Source organism: Acomys minous, assembly GCF_964271855.1.
Source record: "Acomys minous genome assembly, chromosome: 8".
Classification (NCBI taxonomy): domain Eukaryota; kingdom Metazoa; phylum Chordata; class Mammalia; order Rodentia; family Muridae; genus Acomys; species Acomys minous.
Genome location: NC_140489.1, coordinates 30782504 through 30801948, shown reverse-complemented (window position 1 = coordinate 30801948; position 19445 = coordinate 30782504). Strand labels below are relative to the sequence as shown.

Sequence of the window (19445 nt, the reverse complement as noted above, 5' to 3'; positions counted from 1 at the left end):
GGCCTGTGCCACCACTGCCCAGAAGAATTAATATAAATCCTTTATGTACAATTTTGGAGGTGATATTTTGTATTTCATGCTATGAAGTCATTAGCAGTGCTGTTATTGTCATACCAAAACTATATAATTATATCACAAAAGAAAACTAAAAACTAACATCCCTTATGAAACATAGAAAACTCAATAAAATCCAGAAAAATATGGATATGATTATATACTTTGATCACATGAAATCCCAAGAACTTAAGCTAACAGATTGGATTAGAAAACAGGATCCAAGCTGGAGAGATGGCTCAGGGGTTGAGAGCACTGGCTGCTCGTCCTGAGTTCAATTCCCAGTACCCACATGGTAGCTCACAACCATGAGATCTGGTTCTGCCATGTAGGCAAAGCACTGTACACATAATAAATAAATAAATCTTAGGGGGGAAAGTAAAAAAAAAAGAAAGAAAGAAAACAGGATCCATCTTTTTGCTACATCCAAGAAACGTACCTTACCTCTAAGGACTTTTTTGTTGTTGGAAAAGGGCATTCCAAACAAATGGACCCAAGAAGTAAGGAAGTGTATCTAATTTAATATCAGACAAAACAGAGTTCAAATCAAAACTAATCCGAAGAGATAGGGAAGGACAGTACATACTCGTTAAAGGAAAAACCCACTAAGACTGTATGCAATTCTAGATATGTATACACCAAACACAAGGGTATCCAAGTTCATAAAAGAAACATTAGCTAAAAACAACACATTGAACCTAATACAACAATAGTAGGTAACTACAATACCCCACTCTCAACAACAGACAGGTCATCCAAACAAAAATCAAACAGAAAAATGCTGGAGTTAAATAATATCACAAATCAAACATCTACAGAACAAAGCAGACATCTATAGAACATACCACCCAAACACAGTAATATACTTTTCTCAGAAGCCTATGGACCTCTCTCCAAAACGGGCCACATATTAGGACACAAAGCAAGTCTCAAGAGATGTAAAAAGGAGAGAAGAGAGAGAGAGAGAGAGAGAGAGAGAGAGAGAGAGAGAGAGAGAGAGAAGAGAAGAGAGAGAACAGACACCTTATATCCTATCTGATCGCCATGGATTAAGGCTGGATATCAACAACAATAGAAACAGCAAACAGTATACAAACTCATGGAAGTTGAACAACTCACTATTGAATAAAAATTGTGTCAAAATAAATCAAGAAGGAAACTGAAAACTTTTTAGAATTGAATGAAAATGCAAATACAACATACCCAAACCTGTGTGACACAACGAAGGTGGTTCTAAGAGTCAAGCTCACAGCCTATATTAAATAAACTGGAAAATCTCATACTAATAACTCTAGAAAATAAGCTCTAGAAAAACAAGAATGCCCAAAAAGAGTAGATGGGAAAAATAATAAAACTCAGGGCTGAAGTCAATGAAATAGAAACAAACAATGAAATGAAGCATTGGTTTTTTGAGAGGAGTCAACGAGACAGACAAACCTGTAGCTAAATTAACTAACACAGAAATCTAAATTCCAAATTAATGCTAGGCACTGGTGGCACACACCTCTAATCCCAAGACCTGGGAGGCAGAGGCAAAAACTATTTAAATTAGTAAGAGATGAAAAAGAAGACATGATGGCAGATACTAAGGAAATTGAGAGAGTCGAAAGGACACACTTTAAAAATCTATATTCTACCAAACTGGAAAACCTAAAATAAATCAATAAATAATATTTTTGATTGAAAGTATGCATCATAATACCCAGCAAATTTCTTGGTATTTATGATCTACCAAAGTGAAATCAAGATGAAATAAACAATTTAAAGAAACAGTAGTATGCATATGATAAAGGTTAGTATGTAGAAATAAATAACTAAAAATAAAAATGAACATCAAGAAAAAAACTCAATTTAAAAATGGGGTATAAACAACAGAATTCTCAAAAGAAAACACAAATGGTTGAGAACACTTTTAAATAGTCAACATCTTTAGCCATCAGGGAAATCTAAATTAAAACTATTTTGAGATTTCATCTTATCCTAGTAAGAACACCAAGATTCACAAAACAAATGACAGCACATGCTGGCAAGGAGATCACTTATTAGCTGCTTGTGGAAGTGCAAACTGGTACAGGCCCTGTGGAAATCAGCATGGAGGATTAAAAACCTACCCCGACATCTAGCTGTGCCACTCACGGGGCATCCACCCAAAGGACTCTATGTCTTACTACACCTCATCCGTGTTCATTACTGCTTTCTCTTTCTTTCTTTCCTTTCTTCTTCTTTCTTTCTTTTTTCTTTCTTTCTTAAGATGTCTGGGCAAAATGGCTTTATTAGACTGCCAGGATCACAGTGGGACTTAGGAATTAGCCTTGGGGCCCTTCTTACCAAAGGTGGACACAACAGTGACAAATCAACGGTTGTACTGCATTCACCGCTTGGTCCAGCCTGTCTTCTTCTTCTTCTCCTGTTTGGCCACCTTGGGAGTTTGACCTTTCACTTTTCCAGCACGAGCCAGGGAACCATGAACTTTACCTCCCAGCGTGCGGCCAGCTACTTCCAGAATGGTCAGGGCCTCTATACTACACTGGCCTAGGGTGGCGTCATCCTCCAGCGGCGAGCCTGTCAGAAGCATGACTTGCTCTTTGGGGTTGATGCCTTCCAGTGAGGCCACATGAGCTTTGATCTGGGTGACCGTCTCCTGGCCGGTCACCTCGAGGGTGTGTAGTTCCTGGGCTCGGACAAAGAGCTGCATGTTGGCGACTAACCCGCAGACGGTGCTGCTGCTACTGTGAAGACGGAGTCAAGAAAGAGCTACTGCTCTATTTATATAGCCAGAAATTACAAACAGTCTAGATGTCCATCAACTCATGAAAGGATAATGAAAATGTGGTAGTTTCCCAGTTTTACCACTGAACTGGCAAGGTACACAGTGGAATATTATTCAGCTGCTAAGAAAAATGAAAGTAAATGGATGACCCTAGAAACAAGGATCCTGCGCGAGGCAGGAACACTGCTCAGCCTCCATCAAGCAGCTGCTTCTTGCAGTAGATGGGGATTGACACAGAGGCCCTTGCAGCACGCAGCCCTAAATGTCTCCATCAAACCCCTCTTCTCAAGGATCCAGGATCTATGAGCAGGAGACAGATTATAATATTGTAAGAGCCAGAGGTGCTGGATGAGATGACTCCAAGGAAACAGCATCTTCCAGACTCAACAGAATTGATGCACATGTGAACTCACATAGGCTATGACTGCACACACAGGACCTGCACAGGTTCAAACCAGACACAATGCCCCAGCCCGACCTGAGAGGCTATCTACGCAACTGAAACCTGCTGGGGAAGGGAGACCCAGTTTTCCCCAATGGAGTGTCACCGAGCATGTCAACCACACTCTGGCACATGCCTTCGCCCAGGGCAGCTGGCCAGCGGACAGGAGATGAGGAGGATCTGGGAAGAGTTGGGAAGTGGAAGGATAAAATTATACTACATTGTATGAAAGAAAAAAAAATTTTTTTATTTAAGAGTCCAGAAATGTACACACCTGTGTCCCTTCTATTTTTGAAAGGAAACTGATGACCAATGTATATGGAAGTTCTTTGGGTGGTGATTAACATGTTCTACAATTAAGACTCAGAATTTAGCTCAGGGACAGAGTAAACATAAGGCCCTGGGCTTGGTCCCCAATATGAAGTGTGTCGGGGGACAAGAATAAACTGCTCTAAAATTATAGTGGTGATGGCTATGCGGACACTGAAATATACTAAGGGCCAGTGAACTGTAGAGATGCATATTTTATAATATATAAATTTTATCTAAATAAGTTGTTTTTAATTAAAAGGACTATTATAAGCAACTTCGGCCAAAAAACATTGGTAATTCAGATGAAAGGAAATCTCATTTTATGTATTTTATATTTTTTTCTATCATTAGATTGTTGCTGTTCCTCCAATAAATAGGGTCTTGTCTTCATTCTATTTTCAACCAAGCAAGAGCATGTATATGTGACTATTTAACTGTTACATACTAACTTTACAACTACCTGCTTTCCAGGATCATCTTAATTCTAATGCTATTGTTCTTGGGTGTTTCTCTTGACCCACTGCATAAAGGCATCATCAACAAGCTCCACTCTAGACCTTCTGTTTCTTAGGCTTTTATTTTCTGTTTCTGTTTCTGTTGGCTGCTGTCTTCCAACACAGTTACCTAACAGTAAGTGCTCCTGTTCTGTCCCTGACCCTAACAGGCATGTTTGGGGAACTGCAGTGGCTTTGGTTTGGATTTTTTATTTTTATAGTGCTGGATGTTAAGCACTTCTGTTTTAAACTAAGCACCTTGTGCTGTAGACTGTGAACCATGAATTAAAACTTTCTACTTTTATTAATTTCCTGAAAACTCTGCCTCCTGGGTCACACTGTGGTCACTAGTATGGTATTATCTGGAATGCCAACATTCTAGCAATAAATCTTGGCTGAATTGCATTGTTCATCACTACACTATACAAGACAAATCACAGTAACCAGTTTTGTTTTGTTTTTCTTTTTTTTAAGATTTATTTATTTTGTTTTGTTTTGGAGGTAGGGTCTCTCTGTGTAGCTTTAGCTAGACTCGCTTTGTAGACTAGGCTGGCCTCGAACTCACAGCAATTCGCCTGCCTCTGCCTCCTGAGTGCTGGAATTAAAGGTGTGAGCCACCACGACCGGCTGATTTATTTATTATGTATGCCTGCATGTGTGCCTGCACACCAGAAGAGGGCACCAGATCTCATTATAGATGGTTGTGAGACACCATGTGGTTGCTGGGAATTGAATTCAGGACCTTAGGAAGAACAGCCAGTGCTCTTAACCTCTGAGCCATCTCTCTAGCCCTTGCTTTGGTGTTTTCAAGACAAGGTTTCTCTGTGTAGGCCTAGCTGTCTTGGACTTGATTTATAGGCCAGGCTGGCTTTGAATTCACAGCAATCTGCCTTCCTCTGCCTTCCTGAGTGCTGGATTAAAGGTGTATGCCACCACATCCAGCTGTATTTGTCTCTTTTTATTTTCTGGTAGTGCTGGAGACTGGACCCAGAGCTTTGCACATGCCAGATGCATACTCTGCTTTGAGCTGTGACCTCAGTCCTTTCTTCTTCTCAGCAATATTGGGGGGGGGGGTGTTTGTTTTGCTTGGGTTTGTTGTTTATTTTGTTTTGTTCTGTTTTTGAGACAGGGTCTCTCTATACTAGCCCTGGCTGTCCTGAACTTGTTATGTAAACCAGGCTGACCTCAAACTCAGAGATCTTCCTGCCTCTGCCTCCCAAGTGCTGGGATTAGAGGTGTGCTGCACCGCACCTGGCTTCTCAGCAAAACTGTGTAGGATGTTTCCCACAATACCTGGTGCTTCCCATGCATCCACTACTGTGTACAGACAGCACTGTTCAGGCAGCTTCACAGGACTCAGGGCCTTACGTGGGTACAGTTATCTCCACAAAGCTGCAACATCTTCCCTGAGCCTATTCCTCACTGGAAGTGGCAACCAAGCAAGCAGCTAGAAGATCGTCAGTGAGAGTGAGCACACACAATAATATGGGGAGGGGGCAGGGGGTTCGGGGGTCTCAGCATTCATTTGTCTGTTTCTAGGTTGATTTTAGCTTAGATCATCCGCCTCTTTTTTTTGCTGCAGCTGAGAAATGTATTAGTTTTCCTGTTGTGGTGATAATACCTTGAAGAGTTTTTAAGCAGAGATGGCCGGAGAGACGGACTCAGAAGTTTAGAGCACTTGGTGCTCTTGCTTGCAAAGAGGCCCAGTTTGATCCCAGCGCCCACGCTCTACCTCACAACCACCTGTAATTCCAGTTCCCCGGGATCTGACGCCTCTTCTGATCTCTGAGTACCAGGCATACATGCAAGCAAAATATTCACACACATAAAATAATCTAAAAAACTTCCTTAATCTAAGTGCTAGGGAGATGGGCGAGTAAGAGTAACAGCAGCACAGGCATGAGGACGAGTGTGCGTCCCCAGCACCCACAAGAAAAGCCGCCCACACTATTTAAGTGCCAGAAATTGCAGTTCATACCTGTAACCCTAACACTTGGAAGGCAGAGACAGGAGAACTCTGTGAGTTCAAGGCCACTCTATGCTACATAGGAAGTTTAAGGCCATCCTGGACCACAGAGTAAAGTGTCCATGAGAAAGGAAGCACAGGGACCCTCCTCACTATCTGTAACAGTGTGAATATTTGTAAATGCCTAGAGTCATAAGTTGAAATCCTGACTCCCCAGAGAGCAATGATATAAAGAACGGCAGCTTCTTCTGGGGGTGGGAGGGCCACTAACTTGGAAACATACTTAATCTTTATGGAGGCTAGAGAGACAGCTCAGCAGTCAAGAGCACGTTTCGTTCTTGCAGAGGACCCAGGCTCAGTTACTAGCACCCACTAGCAGCTAACAACCTTCTGTAACTCCAGTTCCAGAGGATCTGACACCTTCTTCTGGCCTGAATGCAATTGCTGTACAGACTTACAGGCAGGCAAAGCACTCCTACATACACACACACACACACACACACACACACACACACACACACACACACACAAAGAATCATTCTGTCACAAAGGAAGCTAGAAGAATAAAACTTCCCGTGCTACACCACACAGTGTGGGCGATGTGGAAATGCTTTTGTCTGTTCTGGGAAACAGACCATCCAGTGTCTAGCACTGCATCTTCTTGCATTAGGAGGTCATCATTAAAGTTAGCGTCTCAGACAAGCTGGCATATTTTGATATGTACTGAAGACTAGATAACTCTGGTCTTAAACTGGAAATTGTATCTGTTTAATGTATTTAAGCACACCCGCTAGAAAACTATTTGCACTTAGCAAATCTTTTCATTTCTGGTCTAAAGTGATACAAGCTTTTCTTTTCAGATTTAGAGTCTCTAATGGGATTCAACAACAGCAGCCTGTTCAGGCCTGGGTTGGAGGTACTGAGCCAAGAAGGGAGACATGAGGTATGTGGTAAGCATGTGTGCTTACCCAGATTCAGTCTCAAATGTGAAAACAATACCATTATTTTGTACTGTTATTGAATCATTCCCATTATAAAACTTTTTTGACACAAGATCTTGTAACATAGCTTAGGCTGCATGGTTTTCATCTCTTCCCCCTCAGCCTCCTCAGCACCACCATGCTCAGTAAACAATTTTACTTTTAAAGTGATTGTTAAGCCAGGCACGGTGGTATATGCCTTTAATGCCAGCACTCGGGAGGCAGAGGCAGGCCTGTGAGTTCGAGGTTAGCCTGGTCTACAAAGTGAGTCCAGGACAGCCAAGGCTACCCAGAGAAACCCTGTCTCAAAAAACTAAATAAATAAATAAATAGACTGTCAGTGTGTAGATTAAAGGTCTTGATCTAAATTTGATTACTATTAAGTTTCCGTGCTATTTTATGTTTCATTCAAGTGCAAATGTTTTAATATAATCTGTTCTTACTATAAAGTTATCCATGTGGGACTGTTACTGCTTTACTCTGGGATTTTACAGTCTTAAAATTCAGAGCTGAGCTGCTGGCCTTACCTGAGACATCTGTATCATCTCCTCCAAGGCTGTATGCCAAGGAAATGCTCTACTACTGAGCACCCCCAGCTTTCCACTTCTGAGATCTACAGTTTAGTTTTCATCTTCTGATGCCATTATGTGTCTGAACTGACTTTATAAGGCAAGTCTTTCTACTGTTTGAGGTCGTCGTGCATGTCTTGATCAAGGCTGCCCAGCTTCCCTGCTCTTGCAATGCCACATGTATCCCCATCACTAATCCCTCCCAGTTTTGTGTGTTCTTTTTTTAGTGCTGCCACTATGTGCATGAACATAGGGCCATCTACTGGACCACTGGCAGTCGCACAGGGGCCAGATCCATAAGGAAAACAGATTCTCCCTCTCTCAGTGTCCACCATCAACAGCCAATAGCTCTCAACTAGGGTCCCATTATTAATCTTTCTTCTCTAACATGTCTTTTAGCTGCCTTTCGGTTTTCCATTACTCCTTTCTTCATATATTTTAGTATAGATTCCACAGTATTACTTTGAGCAAGGAGAGCTCTGAGTTAGCTATATTATGCTGTCCCAGATACTTATATGAAGTATATACAAAGGAAACACTGAGCATGTGTTCCAATTAAGAACTTTGCTTTTAACATAGGATGATATGAAACATTTTAATCTTCTCTTCTCTGGAGCTGGAGGGCTCTGCAGCTCTGAAAGAATCACCACTGCCCCTTGGACATTTGAATAGGCTGTGTACTGAAAGTGTAGCCTGCTTCCGCTCACTCTGCCTTTCAGGAGCAAAGCCATCTACTGGCTTTTCCATCACGATGCATGCTCTCTACTCTTGTTGAAAAAGCAAGAGATTTGAGGTTTGTCCCTCAAAAGGTGTGCCTTACCTTGGGGAACTGCACAGTGTGGGTCTGTCTGAGATCTATACAGCCCCATAGTTAAGCTCCCCATACTTCCTCTGGCACCCCTAGTCCATTTCCTCTTGTAGCTATTACAAATGCACTGTAGTTTACCACTTCAGACCTCCTAGTTTTGTAAAATATGGAGTTTGCCTCTGGCTTGTTTTCCCCAGCTTCCTTATTGCTTTGAAGTGGTTTCAGAGACAAGAAGGTGAGGCCATCAAATCACTCTGTCATAGCCAAACTGGATGTTCTCCACAGGAGCAAGTTTTTCTTGTGATCAGGCCCCTAATTTGCCTCACAATTTTCAAAGCCCTGTGATATGCGCCTTCTCTCCTATAAATGCTACACACATGCTACCCATCAGCAGCAAACCGATAGGGTTAACTGGCTCACTCAGAGTCCCAGGGTGGCAAGGACCGAGGGCTCCTGGTTTACAGTCCAGTGTTTGTATTAACATATACATCCAAGCATGAACTCAGCTCACCAGTCTTCTTCTGAACTCATTATCATAAGCTGATCATGAATTATATTTAGGAGCTAGGAACAGGCTGGAGAGATGGCTCAGCAGTTAAAAGCATTTGCTGCTCCTGAAGAGGACACAGGTTCAGCTCCCAGCACCCACATTAGGCCGATCACAGCCTCCTGTAACTCCAGCTCGAGGGATCTGATACCTTATTCCGTCTCTGTAGGCACAGTACTCTGCATGCCATGGTACTCATTCATACACATAACAAAGCTTTTTTTTAAAAAAAGAGAAAGAAAAGACTGCAAAACAAAAACTGATAAATGTCAGGGGTGCAGAAGATGAGGGCCAAGAGAACAGGCTTCCTGTTACCTGGCTTGGTGTCTGTCACTCCTTCCATGAGAACCAGTCCTACTGGTCGCTGACAAGCAATGTTGCAGAAGCGGAATCGTAGCAGGAAGTCTCGGCCATACTTACGTCTCTCTATAAACCAGGAAATGCCATATGGTAAAAGAAAGGCAAAGGAGTCACACGCCAAGACTTCCTAAGTAAGTACCAAGCACCTTCTAGCATAAGAGCACCGAGGAAATCTGCCTCTGTGGACAAGGAAATTCTTCCAATAGTTGCAAGTGAATTTTGTCCAATTCATTCAGTGGCAGATGGAGAACAACAAGAAAAACACGGGGACGTAAGTTTATTTTCTCTTGTTATTGAGAGCAAGCTTTGACCCCACATGAACACGAAGATACAGCAAATCAAGAATGTGATCTATGGTCCAGGCATGGTAGTAATTCCAGCATTGGGGAGGCAAAGGCAAGTACTCTGAGTTCGAGGCCAGCCTGGTCTACATAGAGGGTTCCAGGACAATGTGAGCTATGTAGAGAGACCCTGTCTCAAAAAACAACAATAACAGCTGGGTGTGGTGGCACACGCCTTTAATCCTAGCACTTGGGAGGCAGAGGCTGCTGGATCGCTGTGAGTTTGAGGTCAGGCTGGTCTACCAAGTGAGTCCAGGACAGCCAAGGCTATACAGAGAGACCCTGTCTCAAAAAACCAAAACAACAACAACAACAAAAAGAGTATGATACGTGAAGGCAGGAGGGATGGCTTGGCCAGTAAAAGCACTAGCTTTCACCAGAGGTCAAAGGTTGGTTCCCAGCACCCACACCTCACAACAGTCTGTTAGGTCTAGTACCAAGGGACCTGAGGCCTTCTAGTCTGTGTAGGCACCAGGCACACACGTGGTACACAAACAAACACACTGTCCCCCCCCCCCAAAAAATCACAAATATAAAAAAAAAGTGCTTACCTGATCTCTTGGGATGACAGGAGGTGACATACTGACAGCAATCAGTGATGCCCAGGGAGCTGGGCCACAGTGGGGCCTGCAGCTTCCTCTGGTAAAGCTGATGAGAGAAGTCTTCCTGTCCAGAAACCTACAAAAAAGAACAAGGTGGGCATGATGAATCCAAGATAGAAAAAGGAAATGATTCGTGTTTTGGGATGTTTCAACAAATACAAACACATACAATCAGATAGTATACACATGAGATGAGCAAGCTACGTAAATCTCAAGGGAGGGCAACAAATTATAACATTGCTTTCTCACTAAAAACATTTAAATGTCCATGAGACAGAAGAATGGAAAGAGGGTGAAAATTAAGTCAAAGACAACAGAACCGTATGAGCACGTGGTCCTAAGAGTCACCTCAGAATGACCCACGCAATCCTCCACAGGGGAGAGCGCCTCCCTTGAACTGTAATGGACACAGGTTTCTCCTGTTCTCCTCAACTCTGTATCTTCTAGATTAAAGTCAGTGCCTTGAGTGTTCTCGGGAAACCACAGGGGAAACCAAGTGGGAAACGCACCCAGCACGTTCCCGGGTCTATGTCCCCATCCTCAGTCCAAGTCATGAGCAGCCTGGGGACGGACAGAGCGTATAGGGGAACATTCAGCAGTGTCAATCATCTGCAAAGCTCCAATGTGGGCAGCAATATCCCCTTTATTTCCCTCAACAACAAATATTTGAATGCCAATTATGTGCGAGACACTGGGACAGACTGGGGCAGTCACACCCCCTGCCCTGGGAAGGCGTAAACATTCAGTATGAAATTCAGAGTAAAAAAGACTTGGAACTGAATGGCCACTTAATGGCTGCAACTTTAGACAAGTTAGTGTTCTTTAAGTTAACATCCCTTTTTAGGAAATGGGACACTAATACCATATGCAATTAGAAGTCTTACAGTAATAATAACCACAACCAATTACTGACTGGCCCCTTGGAAAGAGGCACTAGAAAACTTTACATGCATTATTTCATATGATCATATGGTATCTACTATTGGTCCCATAATATCCTCAGTGTACATTGAAACAAGGGAGGATGAGGAGGCTCCGTAACTACCCAGGATGGCAGAGCAGGGATTTGAACTCGGGGCTCTCTGAGCACTTTCACAGCCCATGCATAACAGCGCCATCATTTAGTAGGCACTCAGCAAGTTCTCCTGGCCCTGAGCTCCTTGAAGACAGCTCCCTTAGAGGAGGCTAATGGCTTGCTCTAGGCGGCCAGGACATCGCCAGCACTTAATAATGTCATTAAAATAAAAGCCCAAGCACTCAATAGTTAAGTCGTTTTGTGTCCCTTCTCCATTATGCTTTGCCAAAAATTAAACAATAAGCTGGATCAGAAGAGACAAAACAGGAGCAAAGATTATGTAACGTATGGCAGACTCAGCACACGCTGATAAAACTATGAGCTATCTATGCTACTGATATTTGGCAGCTATAAGAAATTAGAGTCAAATGCAAATGACTAACTGAAAAACAGTCCAAAGCAAAAACAGCACTATGCTGTGTTTATAAGACACATACAGTATAAGACACATGCTGGGGTGATCACAGCAGAGTCCAGACCACCTGGCTACAATTCTTGGGTTCCCCCACTAACTGCATGACCTAAATACAATTATTTAGCATCTCTGTGCTTTAGAGTCTGTACTTATTAAAATCGAAGCAATGATAGAAGCAGTGAAAATTAAGGAGTTGATAAAGGTAAAGTCTCAACATAGTACTTGACACATATGAGCATAATAAATGTAGACTGTGATGGTTCTATGGCAGCATAAATACCATTAGAACGGCACAGAAAGCGACTTGAGAGAACTGCTGCTACACTCAGAAGAGTCAGCACCTCACTCTATGCGAGAAGGTACAGGATTTGCGTAATAACGGGGGTATTTTCTCTTATTTTATGTTTTAATTGCTAAATAATTTATAGGAATTGATAGCAAATTAAAACATGGTAAAAATGGGAAGACGTTCAGTGTGCCAGAGGTACTCCTGTGCTGCTAGCCTCAGGAGCAGAAGCCATTCAACACCTGCAGCGACAGGAGGGAGCCCACAATCCCTTGCCGCAGAAGCAGCCCCACAGTGGCTGCCCACTTGGCTCTTCCTCACACCCCCCGCGTTCCCACCCCACAGTGGCTGCCCACTTGGATCTTCCCTGGCCGCCCCCGGGCCACCCCCCCCTTCCTGCCCCACAGTGGCTAAGCACTCGGCTCTCCCCACCCCCACCCCATGTTCCCGCACCACAGGGCTCTCTCCTTCCTCGTGTTCCTGCCCCACAGTGGCTGCTCTCTCCTCCCTCCTTGTTCCCACCCCACAGGGCTCTCTCCCTCCCCGTGTTCCCGCCCACAGTGGCTGCTCCATTTCACCTTCCAGGCTGGCATCCCATCGTACTGGAGCTCTCCATCCCTGATGAAGTTGTAGAGAGGTGAATCAGGGACAGAATTCAGGTCCCCACACAAGATGATAGGGCAGTGGCTGCCATCTGACAACCTGGCCACCTTGTCCACCTCGGCCAGAAGAATGGCCATCTGGGCCAGCTTGACATCACCCCGACGTGGGTTGTATAGGACATGGGTATTTGCCACACACAGGGGAGCCACTGAGACCTGCCCCAGACTTTCTGGCACTAGCGGCTGCAGCAGCAACACTAAGCCCACATTGTCCCGATTGAGGAGCTCCAACCCAGGCCGGAAGTACTCCACAGGGCTGGCACAGAGCAGACGGAACCTGGTGGGCTTGTAGCACACAGCGCAGCCATCCGTTTTACACCCAGTCCTCCTCTTGTAAAAACAGGTGAAGCCTGTAGGGAAATACCACAATGAGATGGGGCAGAGTCGGGGAAGCCTGAATCCCTTCCACCCACTGCAGCAGCCTAAGGCTCCAATCCCAGCGCCCCGTGAGGGAGAGCCCTTGCCACCTGTGAGGTTCTGCAGATTCCCTCACAGCTACGCATGGCCTGAAGCCCAAGGGGCCAGAAGGGGAAGGAATGAGGGAAGGGTACATGCAACACACATGACTGCCAGAACGGAGGCTTGGGGTTGCCTCGTGGCTTCCCCAAGTCCCTAGTTCCTTGGATCTTGAGTCAGACAAGTGGAAGTCCTGGCTCCACAACCAATTAGCTTTGTAGTTTGGGAGTTTTAAGCAAGGCTCATGGAGTTCATTGGTTATTTCAAAGGTTATTTCAAAACCTAGAACTCTACTTCCTCACCCACATGTGAAAAGAACTAGCCCACAGGCAGGGCTGGTGGTTTACTAAGACACAAAGAGGAGGAGACTCTTCAGGAAACTCTGCAGGGCTGGAGGAAGAAGGGCCTGCAAACGCTGGGGAGCTGCAGTACCCATCATGCGCAGTGAGGGCTCCAGCTGCTCCCAGTAATGGTCTTCCTGGACTTCCTGAAGACACAGGATCTGGGAACGGACAAGGGAACCAGTCAGAAGCAATGGGACTCCTACTCCCTAGGAGCAGGCCCCAGACCAGACTAAGGGTCAGAGTGAGACTTCCCACAGGGCTGACTTCCCAGACGGAAGCTTGAGGGGGCCAGACAAGTGTGTTACACTTCCGCACCCTGGGAGTCCCTGCATACAGGTGCTGGAAAGTGTACACCCTAGAGAACGGTCTCGGCATCTGCCCAAAACGCTTCACTCCAGGGCAGGCAAGCTCACACCTGTCTGTCATCCACAGAGCCAGAGACCATCTTAGCTCATCTGGCACAACGGCATCATCTAACTAGCCATGAAGCAGGAACTTGTCCTCTCTGAGCACCAGGAAACAGCCTAGGTCCTGCACCTAGGCAAGGTGGCGCATCTCCCTCTTCACTCACGTCGGGGTCCCAGTGCTGGAACTCCTGCATGAGATTGGCAAAGCGGTAATTCCAGTTGAGGATGTCCGGGTGGCAATGCAGATAGAGCTCTGAGCTCTGCTGCATCAGGTCCTGGGCCAGGATATTATACGACATCAGAGTGAACTGGAACTGAGGGCCATCCCCTGCCTCCAGACCCTGAGCATCTGGCTGCGTGGAGAAATCCTCCCATTCTCGCCACAGGATTTCTGCAAAGGGGTCAAGAGAAGAGTTCCAGAATGCAGGCAGGTGTCTAGAGGCCAAGCCACTACCACCCAATGTCACCATGTCATGCCTGAGGTTTCTTTCTCCTCTGCCCCTGGCACTTATCCCTCTAAGGACGTTTTTCAAGCTAATCGGTAAGCTCCTCAGAGCCGGAGACAACCTTGTCCTGTCTATCACTATATCCCCTAGTTACCCAGCACCTAGCATATGCTCAAGAATACTTACGAGTCTAACAAGGTCTCATGTATGATATAAGAGCAAGTCTCTAGGGATTCATGCAATGGGGGTGTGGTTAACAGTCTCCTGGAGCTAAACACTTCTAGAGTAATTTCCAGCCCCGGGTATTTTCTATCTCTCTCCGTACCTCGTTTCTGGTTATACCGTGAGGTGCCTGAGTGGATTTCAAACCTATTTAAGCCACAGAACTTTCCTCCCATCTTCACAGACTCCCAATATGGAGTAGAAATAAAACCAGAGTTATTCTCCCTGAGGCAGAGCAGAGCCTGAGGCCTCTCTACCCCTGCCTCCACAAAGCCTGTGTTATGCCTTCAGAACATGGAATGTCAGAACTAAGGTTGGGCCTCAGTTCTCCCACTAACTGCAAGATATTAGATATGTCCCACTGCCTCTGTGCACTGTGGCTTTTTCATCTGTAGACCCATAAGGACAGACAGGATGACCTCTAAGATACTCCCAATATCTGACCCTGCAAGAGTCGCAGAAAGAACTCCCCACGACAAGGTCTTTTCCAGATGACCTGCTACCTGGGCTCACTATGCTGGACGTCAGACTCACCATGATAAGGTATTTCCATTGGGGGAGGCTGCAGCTGCTCCAGGCCTTCAAAGGGCCACATGGAAGTCTCTTCCTGGGGCATAGGCTCCGGTGCTATGCTCCAGGCCACCATTGCAGGGTCCTCTTCCCATTGCTCTGCAGCCATTGCGCCCATGGGGAGAACAGCACAGTCTGCATACTGGGGCCCTGTCTGCACTGGAACAGCTGCCCACAAAGGGCCCTCAACCTCGGCCAGTGGCTCCTCCCCTAGCACCTCAGGGAAAGGCTGGTCCAGGTTCTCTGCTGCCCGAAGGTCACTCAGCTGCCTGCTGGACCACTTGTCCTCCGTGGCAGCATCCTGTTCTCCAGAATTATCCATCAGGAGTGCCAGGCTGCTCTCAGCTAGTCCCTTATCTGCAAGAGGACCCTCACTCGCAGTTGACAGTGCCTGGTTCCACCCTTCTTCTTGCCACTGCTGCAGCAGGCCCTCACACTCCTCTTGATCAGGCCCCCGAGGGGCCATGGCAAAGTTACCCTCTACCTGGGGGGACGAGCTCTTCGCCAGAAGGGCATTTTTTCGGCACGTAAAGAAAGCATCTAGAAAGGAAGCCAAAAGAGCAGGTTATTGGATAATTCATTCCACAGTGCTCCCCAGGTAGAACGGGTGCCTCATATGATCAATCCACTTTGTTCATCATTGTGCTGTCACACCTCCCCACCTTACTACCTGGAACATCACCTTAGCAGCGCTTGCCATGTGATGTGCCAGATACTGTTTTAATTGCTGTACAAGTATTAGCCAATTTGCTAGGCAGAAACCTGATAAATTTCAATGCAAGAATGAAAGAAGAGTTAATGCCAGGAGATAACCTAGAACACAGACGGGTACATATAACCTCATCTTTCTTCCTGGTAGTTAATGCTACTTCTTAATTTTTAATTTATTTTATGTGTATGGGTGTTCTATCTATATGTGTGTCTGTGTATCGTGTGTGTGTGTGTGTCTGTGTGTCTGTGTGTGTATGCCCGGTGCCTACAGGGTTCAGAGAAGGGTGTTAGATGCCCTGGGCCTGGAATTTCAGACTGTCGGAAAGCTACCGTGCTGGGGCTGGGAATCAAGTAGGTCCCCTAGAAAACAGCCAGTACTCTTAACCGCTGAGCCATTTCTCCAGCCCTTAAAACACTATTTTTAACATCAACTCTTGAGTCCTGAAAACCATATTACATTAGAACTAACACTTCACCATGAAGTAATACTGAGAAGTATAGCCTTGTAGCAAAATTAACCAAACTGACTCCAAACAATGCTCCTTTGGACTGAGTTACTCCTGACCTTAAGATGAGAACCAGAGAAATTGAAAGTGAATAACCCCCACAAGAATTTTCTAGCTCTACAAACTCTCTAATCTATGAAAGAATTCCAGAAAGTAATACTAAAGTGAGCAGCCTTAAAATCAACTTAATTTTTTAACAAAACCCCTGGGCCTCTTTCCAGAGCTATTTAACCCACCCACAACATTTTCACAAACCCCATTGTCAGTTTTCTCACTCCATAACACATCAGAGGCTGCACATCAGAAGGTACCAGCAAGTGACAGTTGTAAGACAGCTGTGCTGTGTCATGTATGCTATAGGAGCCATGAATGACAGCCAAAAGGCACTAAAGCGGGAAGAGAACTCTAGAATTAGAGCTTCAAAATAATGTTTCGGTGAGAGCACATAACTCATCTCTCAGCACACACATGCAGACACTCCAGAGCAATAACGGCCCACAATCACTAGACACTCGTTTTAATGGCAATTTGTCAACTATATGAATTTACGCCTCTCTAAATCACTGGTAAATCTTAACCAGCCAGATGGCTCAGCAAGTAAAGGCACTTGCCAAAAAGGATGAAGGAACCAAATCCACAAAGCTGTCCTCTGACTCCCACACATACCATGGCAAGCCTCACAACCGTTACCACCACATACACACAGAGAGTAAGTCTTTTAAAAATTAAATCAGTCTTTAATCCCAGCACTCGGGAGGCAGAGGCAGGCGGATCGCTGTGAGTTCGAGGCCAGCCTGGTCTACAAAGTGAGTCCAGGACAGCCAAGGCTAACACAGAGAGACCCTGTCTCGAAAAAAAAAAAAATTAAATCAGTCAACTAGGTGACAGGGGCAGATTTGGCCCTTAGGGAACAGCAATGTCCAGAGCTGTTGAGGGACTGCAACTGTGACCGTGCTCTTGGTCAAGGGGCAAGAGTGCCACCAAGCATCCTACAATGCACAGGACAGGCTCACAATAAATGATCTGGTCTTAAAAGAGTCAAGAAAGTTCTCAATCCACAGGCTGAGTTGCTGGATTTTAGTCAAGAACTTGCTAACTATCTGTCCCTTGAAGCGTACACAGACACACACACAATAGCTATTGATGGAGACTGTTTTTCAAGAGGAGAATTCTTTGCTAAGCAAAATTTTTTAAATACCAAATACACAAAATTAATATAACTGTCACTTTATAACGTGTGGATGGAGAGAGGGCTCCCCTAAAAATCTCTATAATTCTACTAACTGAGAAACCTGTGAGCTGACACTTAAGACCACCACTGTGGACACTAGATAGCCACATAATTAAAGGAATATCCTGGGTTCTCTGCGAACAGTGACTCTGTAAGACTACCCATTCCTGGGAAGTATGCGTACCCAAGACCCTCCTGAATCCTCTGGAGACCCATCACTGCCAGCAAACCACGTGTTAGCATAAGACACGGTATACACATGGACAAGGCCTTACTCTGTTGAAGCCAGCAGTCTAGAGGCAACAGTGTAAAAAAAAAATTCTAAAGTTTGATATAAAAATACAGTATCCATCACCCACATAGTGCAATTCCAGAAAGAAAAGGCACATGATACAGTTGGGCGTCTTATTTCTAAGAAAACCCTTCTTGGTACTAGCTCCTAAGTTGCAGGAGAAAAATTTGGGAATTTTATGGGACCTCAAAGAAAAATTGGGGTTGTGTGAAAGCCTGTGGATATCAAAAGCAGAGAGAAGGCAGACTGTGCAGAAGAAACAACCACCCCCCTCACTAAGGCGTCCAGCCTATCACATCTCTCTCTCTCTAAACACTTGCTCCAAAACTGAGGATGAAACCGCTTCTGCCTCCTGAGCCTAAGTTTGTTTTTTCAACTCTTCTTCGGCTGAAAGAGGTCCGCAGATGACAGGCCGCAGTGAGAGGTCTATATGAATGAGCCCACCCGCCTAAAGGCACACCCCTCTCCGACTCTACCCGCCGAGAGGTCTGGTCCTCGCCTGTCCGGGGATGCCACCGCTCCCGACCCCCGGGAGTCTTTCAGCCTGCCCCAGGACCGCCGCCAGGGCCAAGGAGGACGCCCCCTTCCCCAGTCCTGGGTCCACGTTAACCGTGGCCCGACGTCACCAGACCACAGCGTGAGGAGGGGGCTGCTCACGAGAATGGCCAGCCAGCCCGAGCCTCGTGGGGCCAGGACGGCCCTGAGGTCCGTCAGGGGCCGCCTCACACTTTGCCACCAGCCGAGGACAGTGAGGCCTGGCGCTCCGCCCTAGAGCCCGTGGAGCCCAATCCCAGCTCCAGTCCAAAAGGATGCGAGGCCGGTACCTGAGAGGGAGCGGAAGAGGCGCGCGACCGGCAGCAGCAGGTAACACAGGCATGACGCGATCATGGCCGGCCGCCTGCCCGCGCCGCCGCCGCCGCCGCCGCCCCTCAACACCGCCGCGCAGCGGTCTCCCTCGGTTCTGTCCACCCTGGCTCCACCCCTCACGCCGCCACGCTACCCAGACTCTGCCTTGAGCCGCCCAGGCTCCGCCTCCACACCGCCTAGGCCCCGCCCCAGGCTAGCGCTTCAACAACAACTTTATTGGGAGCAAGGGGTTGGAGAGTTGCGAAGGGATGGGCTTCCATGGCAACGGAACAGCCCGGCCTGAAACCCACTACTCTGTACGCTAACTTTAAAAGTTCATTTAAACAAATAAATGTAATAATAAGATTAAGGGGCTCGTAGGAGGCTTTAAAGTATCCTTAGGAAACCACTTATTCTCCCTTTTGCCCCTAACTAGGGGTCTTCCTCAGGAACATCATATACCCTTTTTGACCCTTTCCTCAACTCTAATACAAATTATTGGACTTTCTGCAAAGACTTATGCTAAGCATAGCCCTTCTGTAACTAGTCCTTCTGAGCCAAGAGGAAATCGCTTCCACATTCCCAGACCTCTTCTGGCCTTTACTGTTTCCCCAGTTCAGATTCTAGTTCACAAATGGAGTCCTCCCCTTGCTTCGAGCATATGCAATTTTCACTTCCTCCACCTGCTCCAAATGGGTTATAGGGAAAAGGTGTGTCCCATTGGAATGGAG

At 45.9% G+C, this 19445-nt stretch overlaps 3 protein-coding genes across 7 annotated transcripts in view; 1 reads left to right on the top strand and 2 right to left on the bottom strand.

Moving 5' to 3' along the window:
- ANGEL1 (angel homolog 1) overlaps window positions 1-19445 on the bottom strand; it is a 46435-nt gene that overhangs the window by 14570 nt on the left and 12420 nt on the right. For 3 of the 5 annotated variants that reach the window (XM_084792696.1, XM_084792700.1, XM_084792697.1), the window contains 6 exons: window positions 15093-15668; window positions 14055-14281; window positions 13572-13641; window positions 12600-13033; window positions 10195-10321; window positions 9258-9368 (listed from right to left, as the gene is read on the bottom strand). In XM_084792696.1, coding sequence (XP_084648822.1) covers window positions 9258-9368; window positions 10195-10321; window positions 12600-13033; window positions 13572-13641; window positions 14055-14281; window positions 15093-15668 — 1545 coding nt within the window. Of the gene's footprint in view, window positions 1-9257; window positions 9369-10194; window positions 10322-12599; window positions 13034-13571; window positions 13642-14054; window positions 14282-15092; window positions 15669-18367; window positions 18503-18692; window positions 18870-19445 lie in introns of those variants that run through there. The other 2 variants (XM_084792698.1, XM_084792699.1) reach the window with 2 other exon arrangements.
- Window positions 2263-5122, bottom strand: LOC311603675 (ubiquitin-like protein FUBI). Its single transcript, XM_084792716.1, has one exon. The coding sequence runs from the start codon at window positions 2747-2749 to the stop codon at window positions 2426-2428; it is 324 nt and encodes a 107-aa protein (XP_084648842.1). The 5' UTR covers window positions 2750-5122; the 3' UTR covers window positions 2263-2425.
- Window positions 18610-19445, top strand: part of LRRC74A (leucine rich repeat containing 74A) — a 43638-nt gene continuing 42802 nt past the window's right edge. The window contains exon 1 of the mRNA XM_084792702.1: window positions 18610-18732. The gene's annotated coding sequence lies outside the window, so the exon portion shown is untranslated. The remainder of the gene's footprint in view (window positions 18733-19445) is intronic.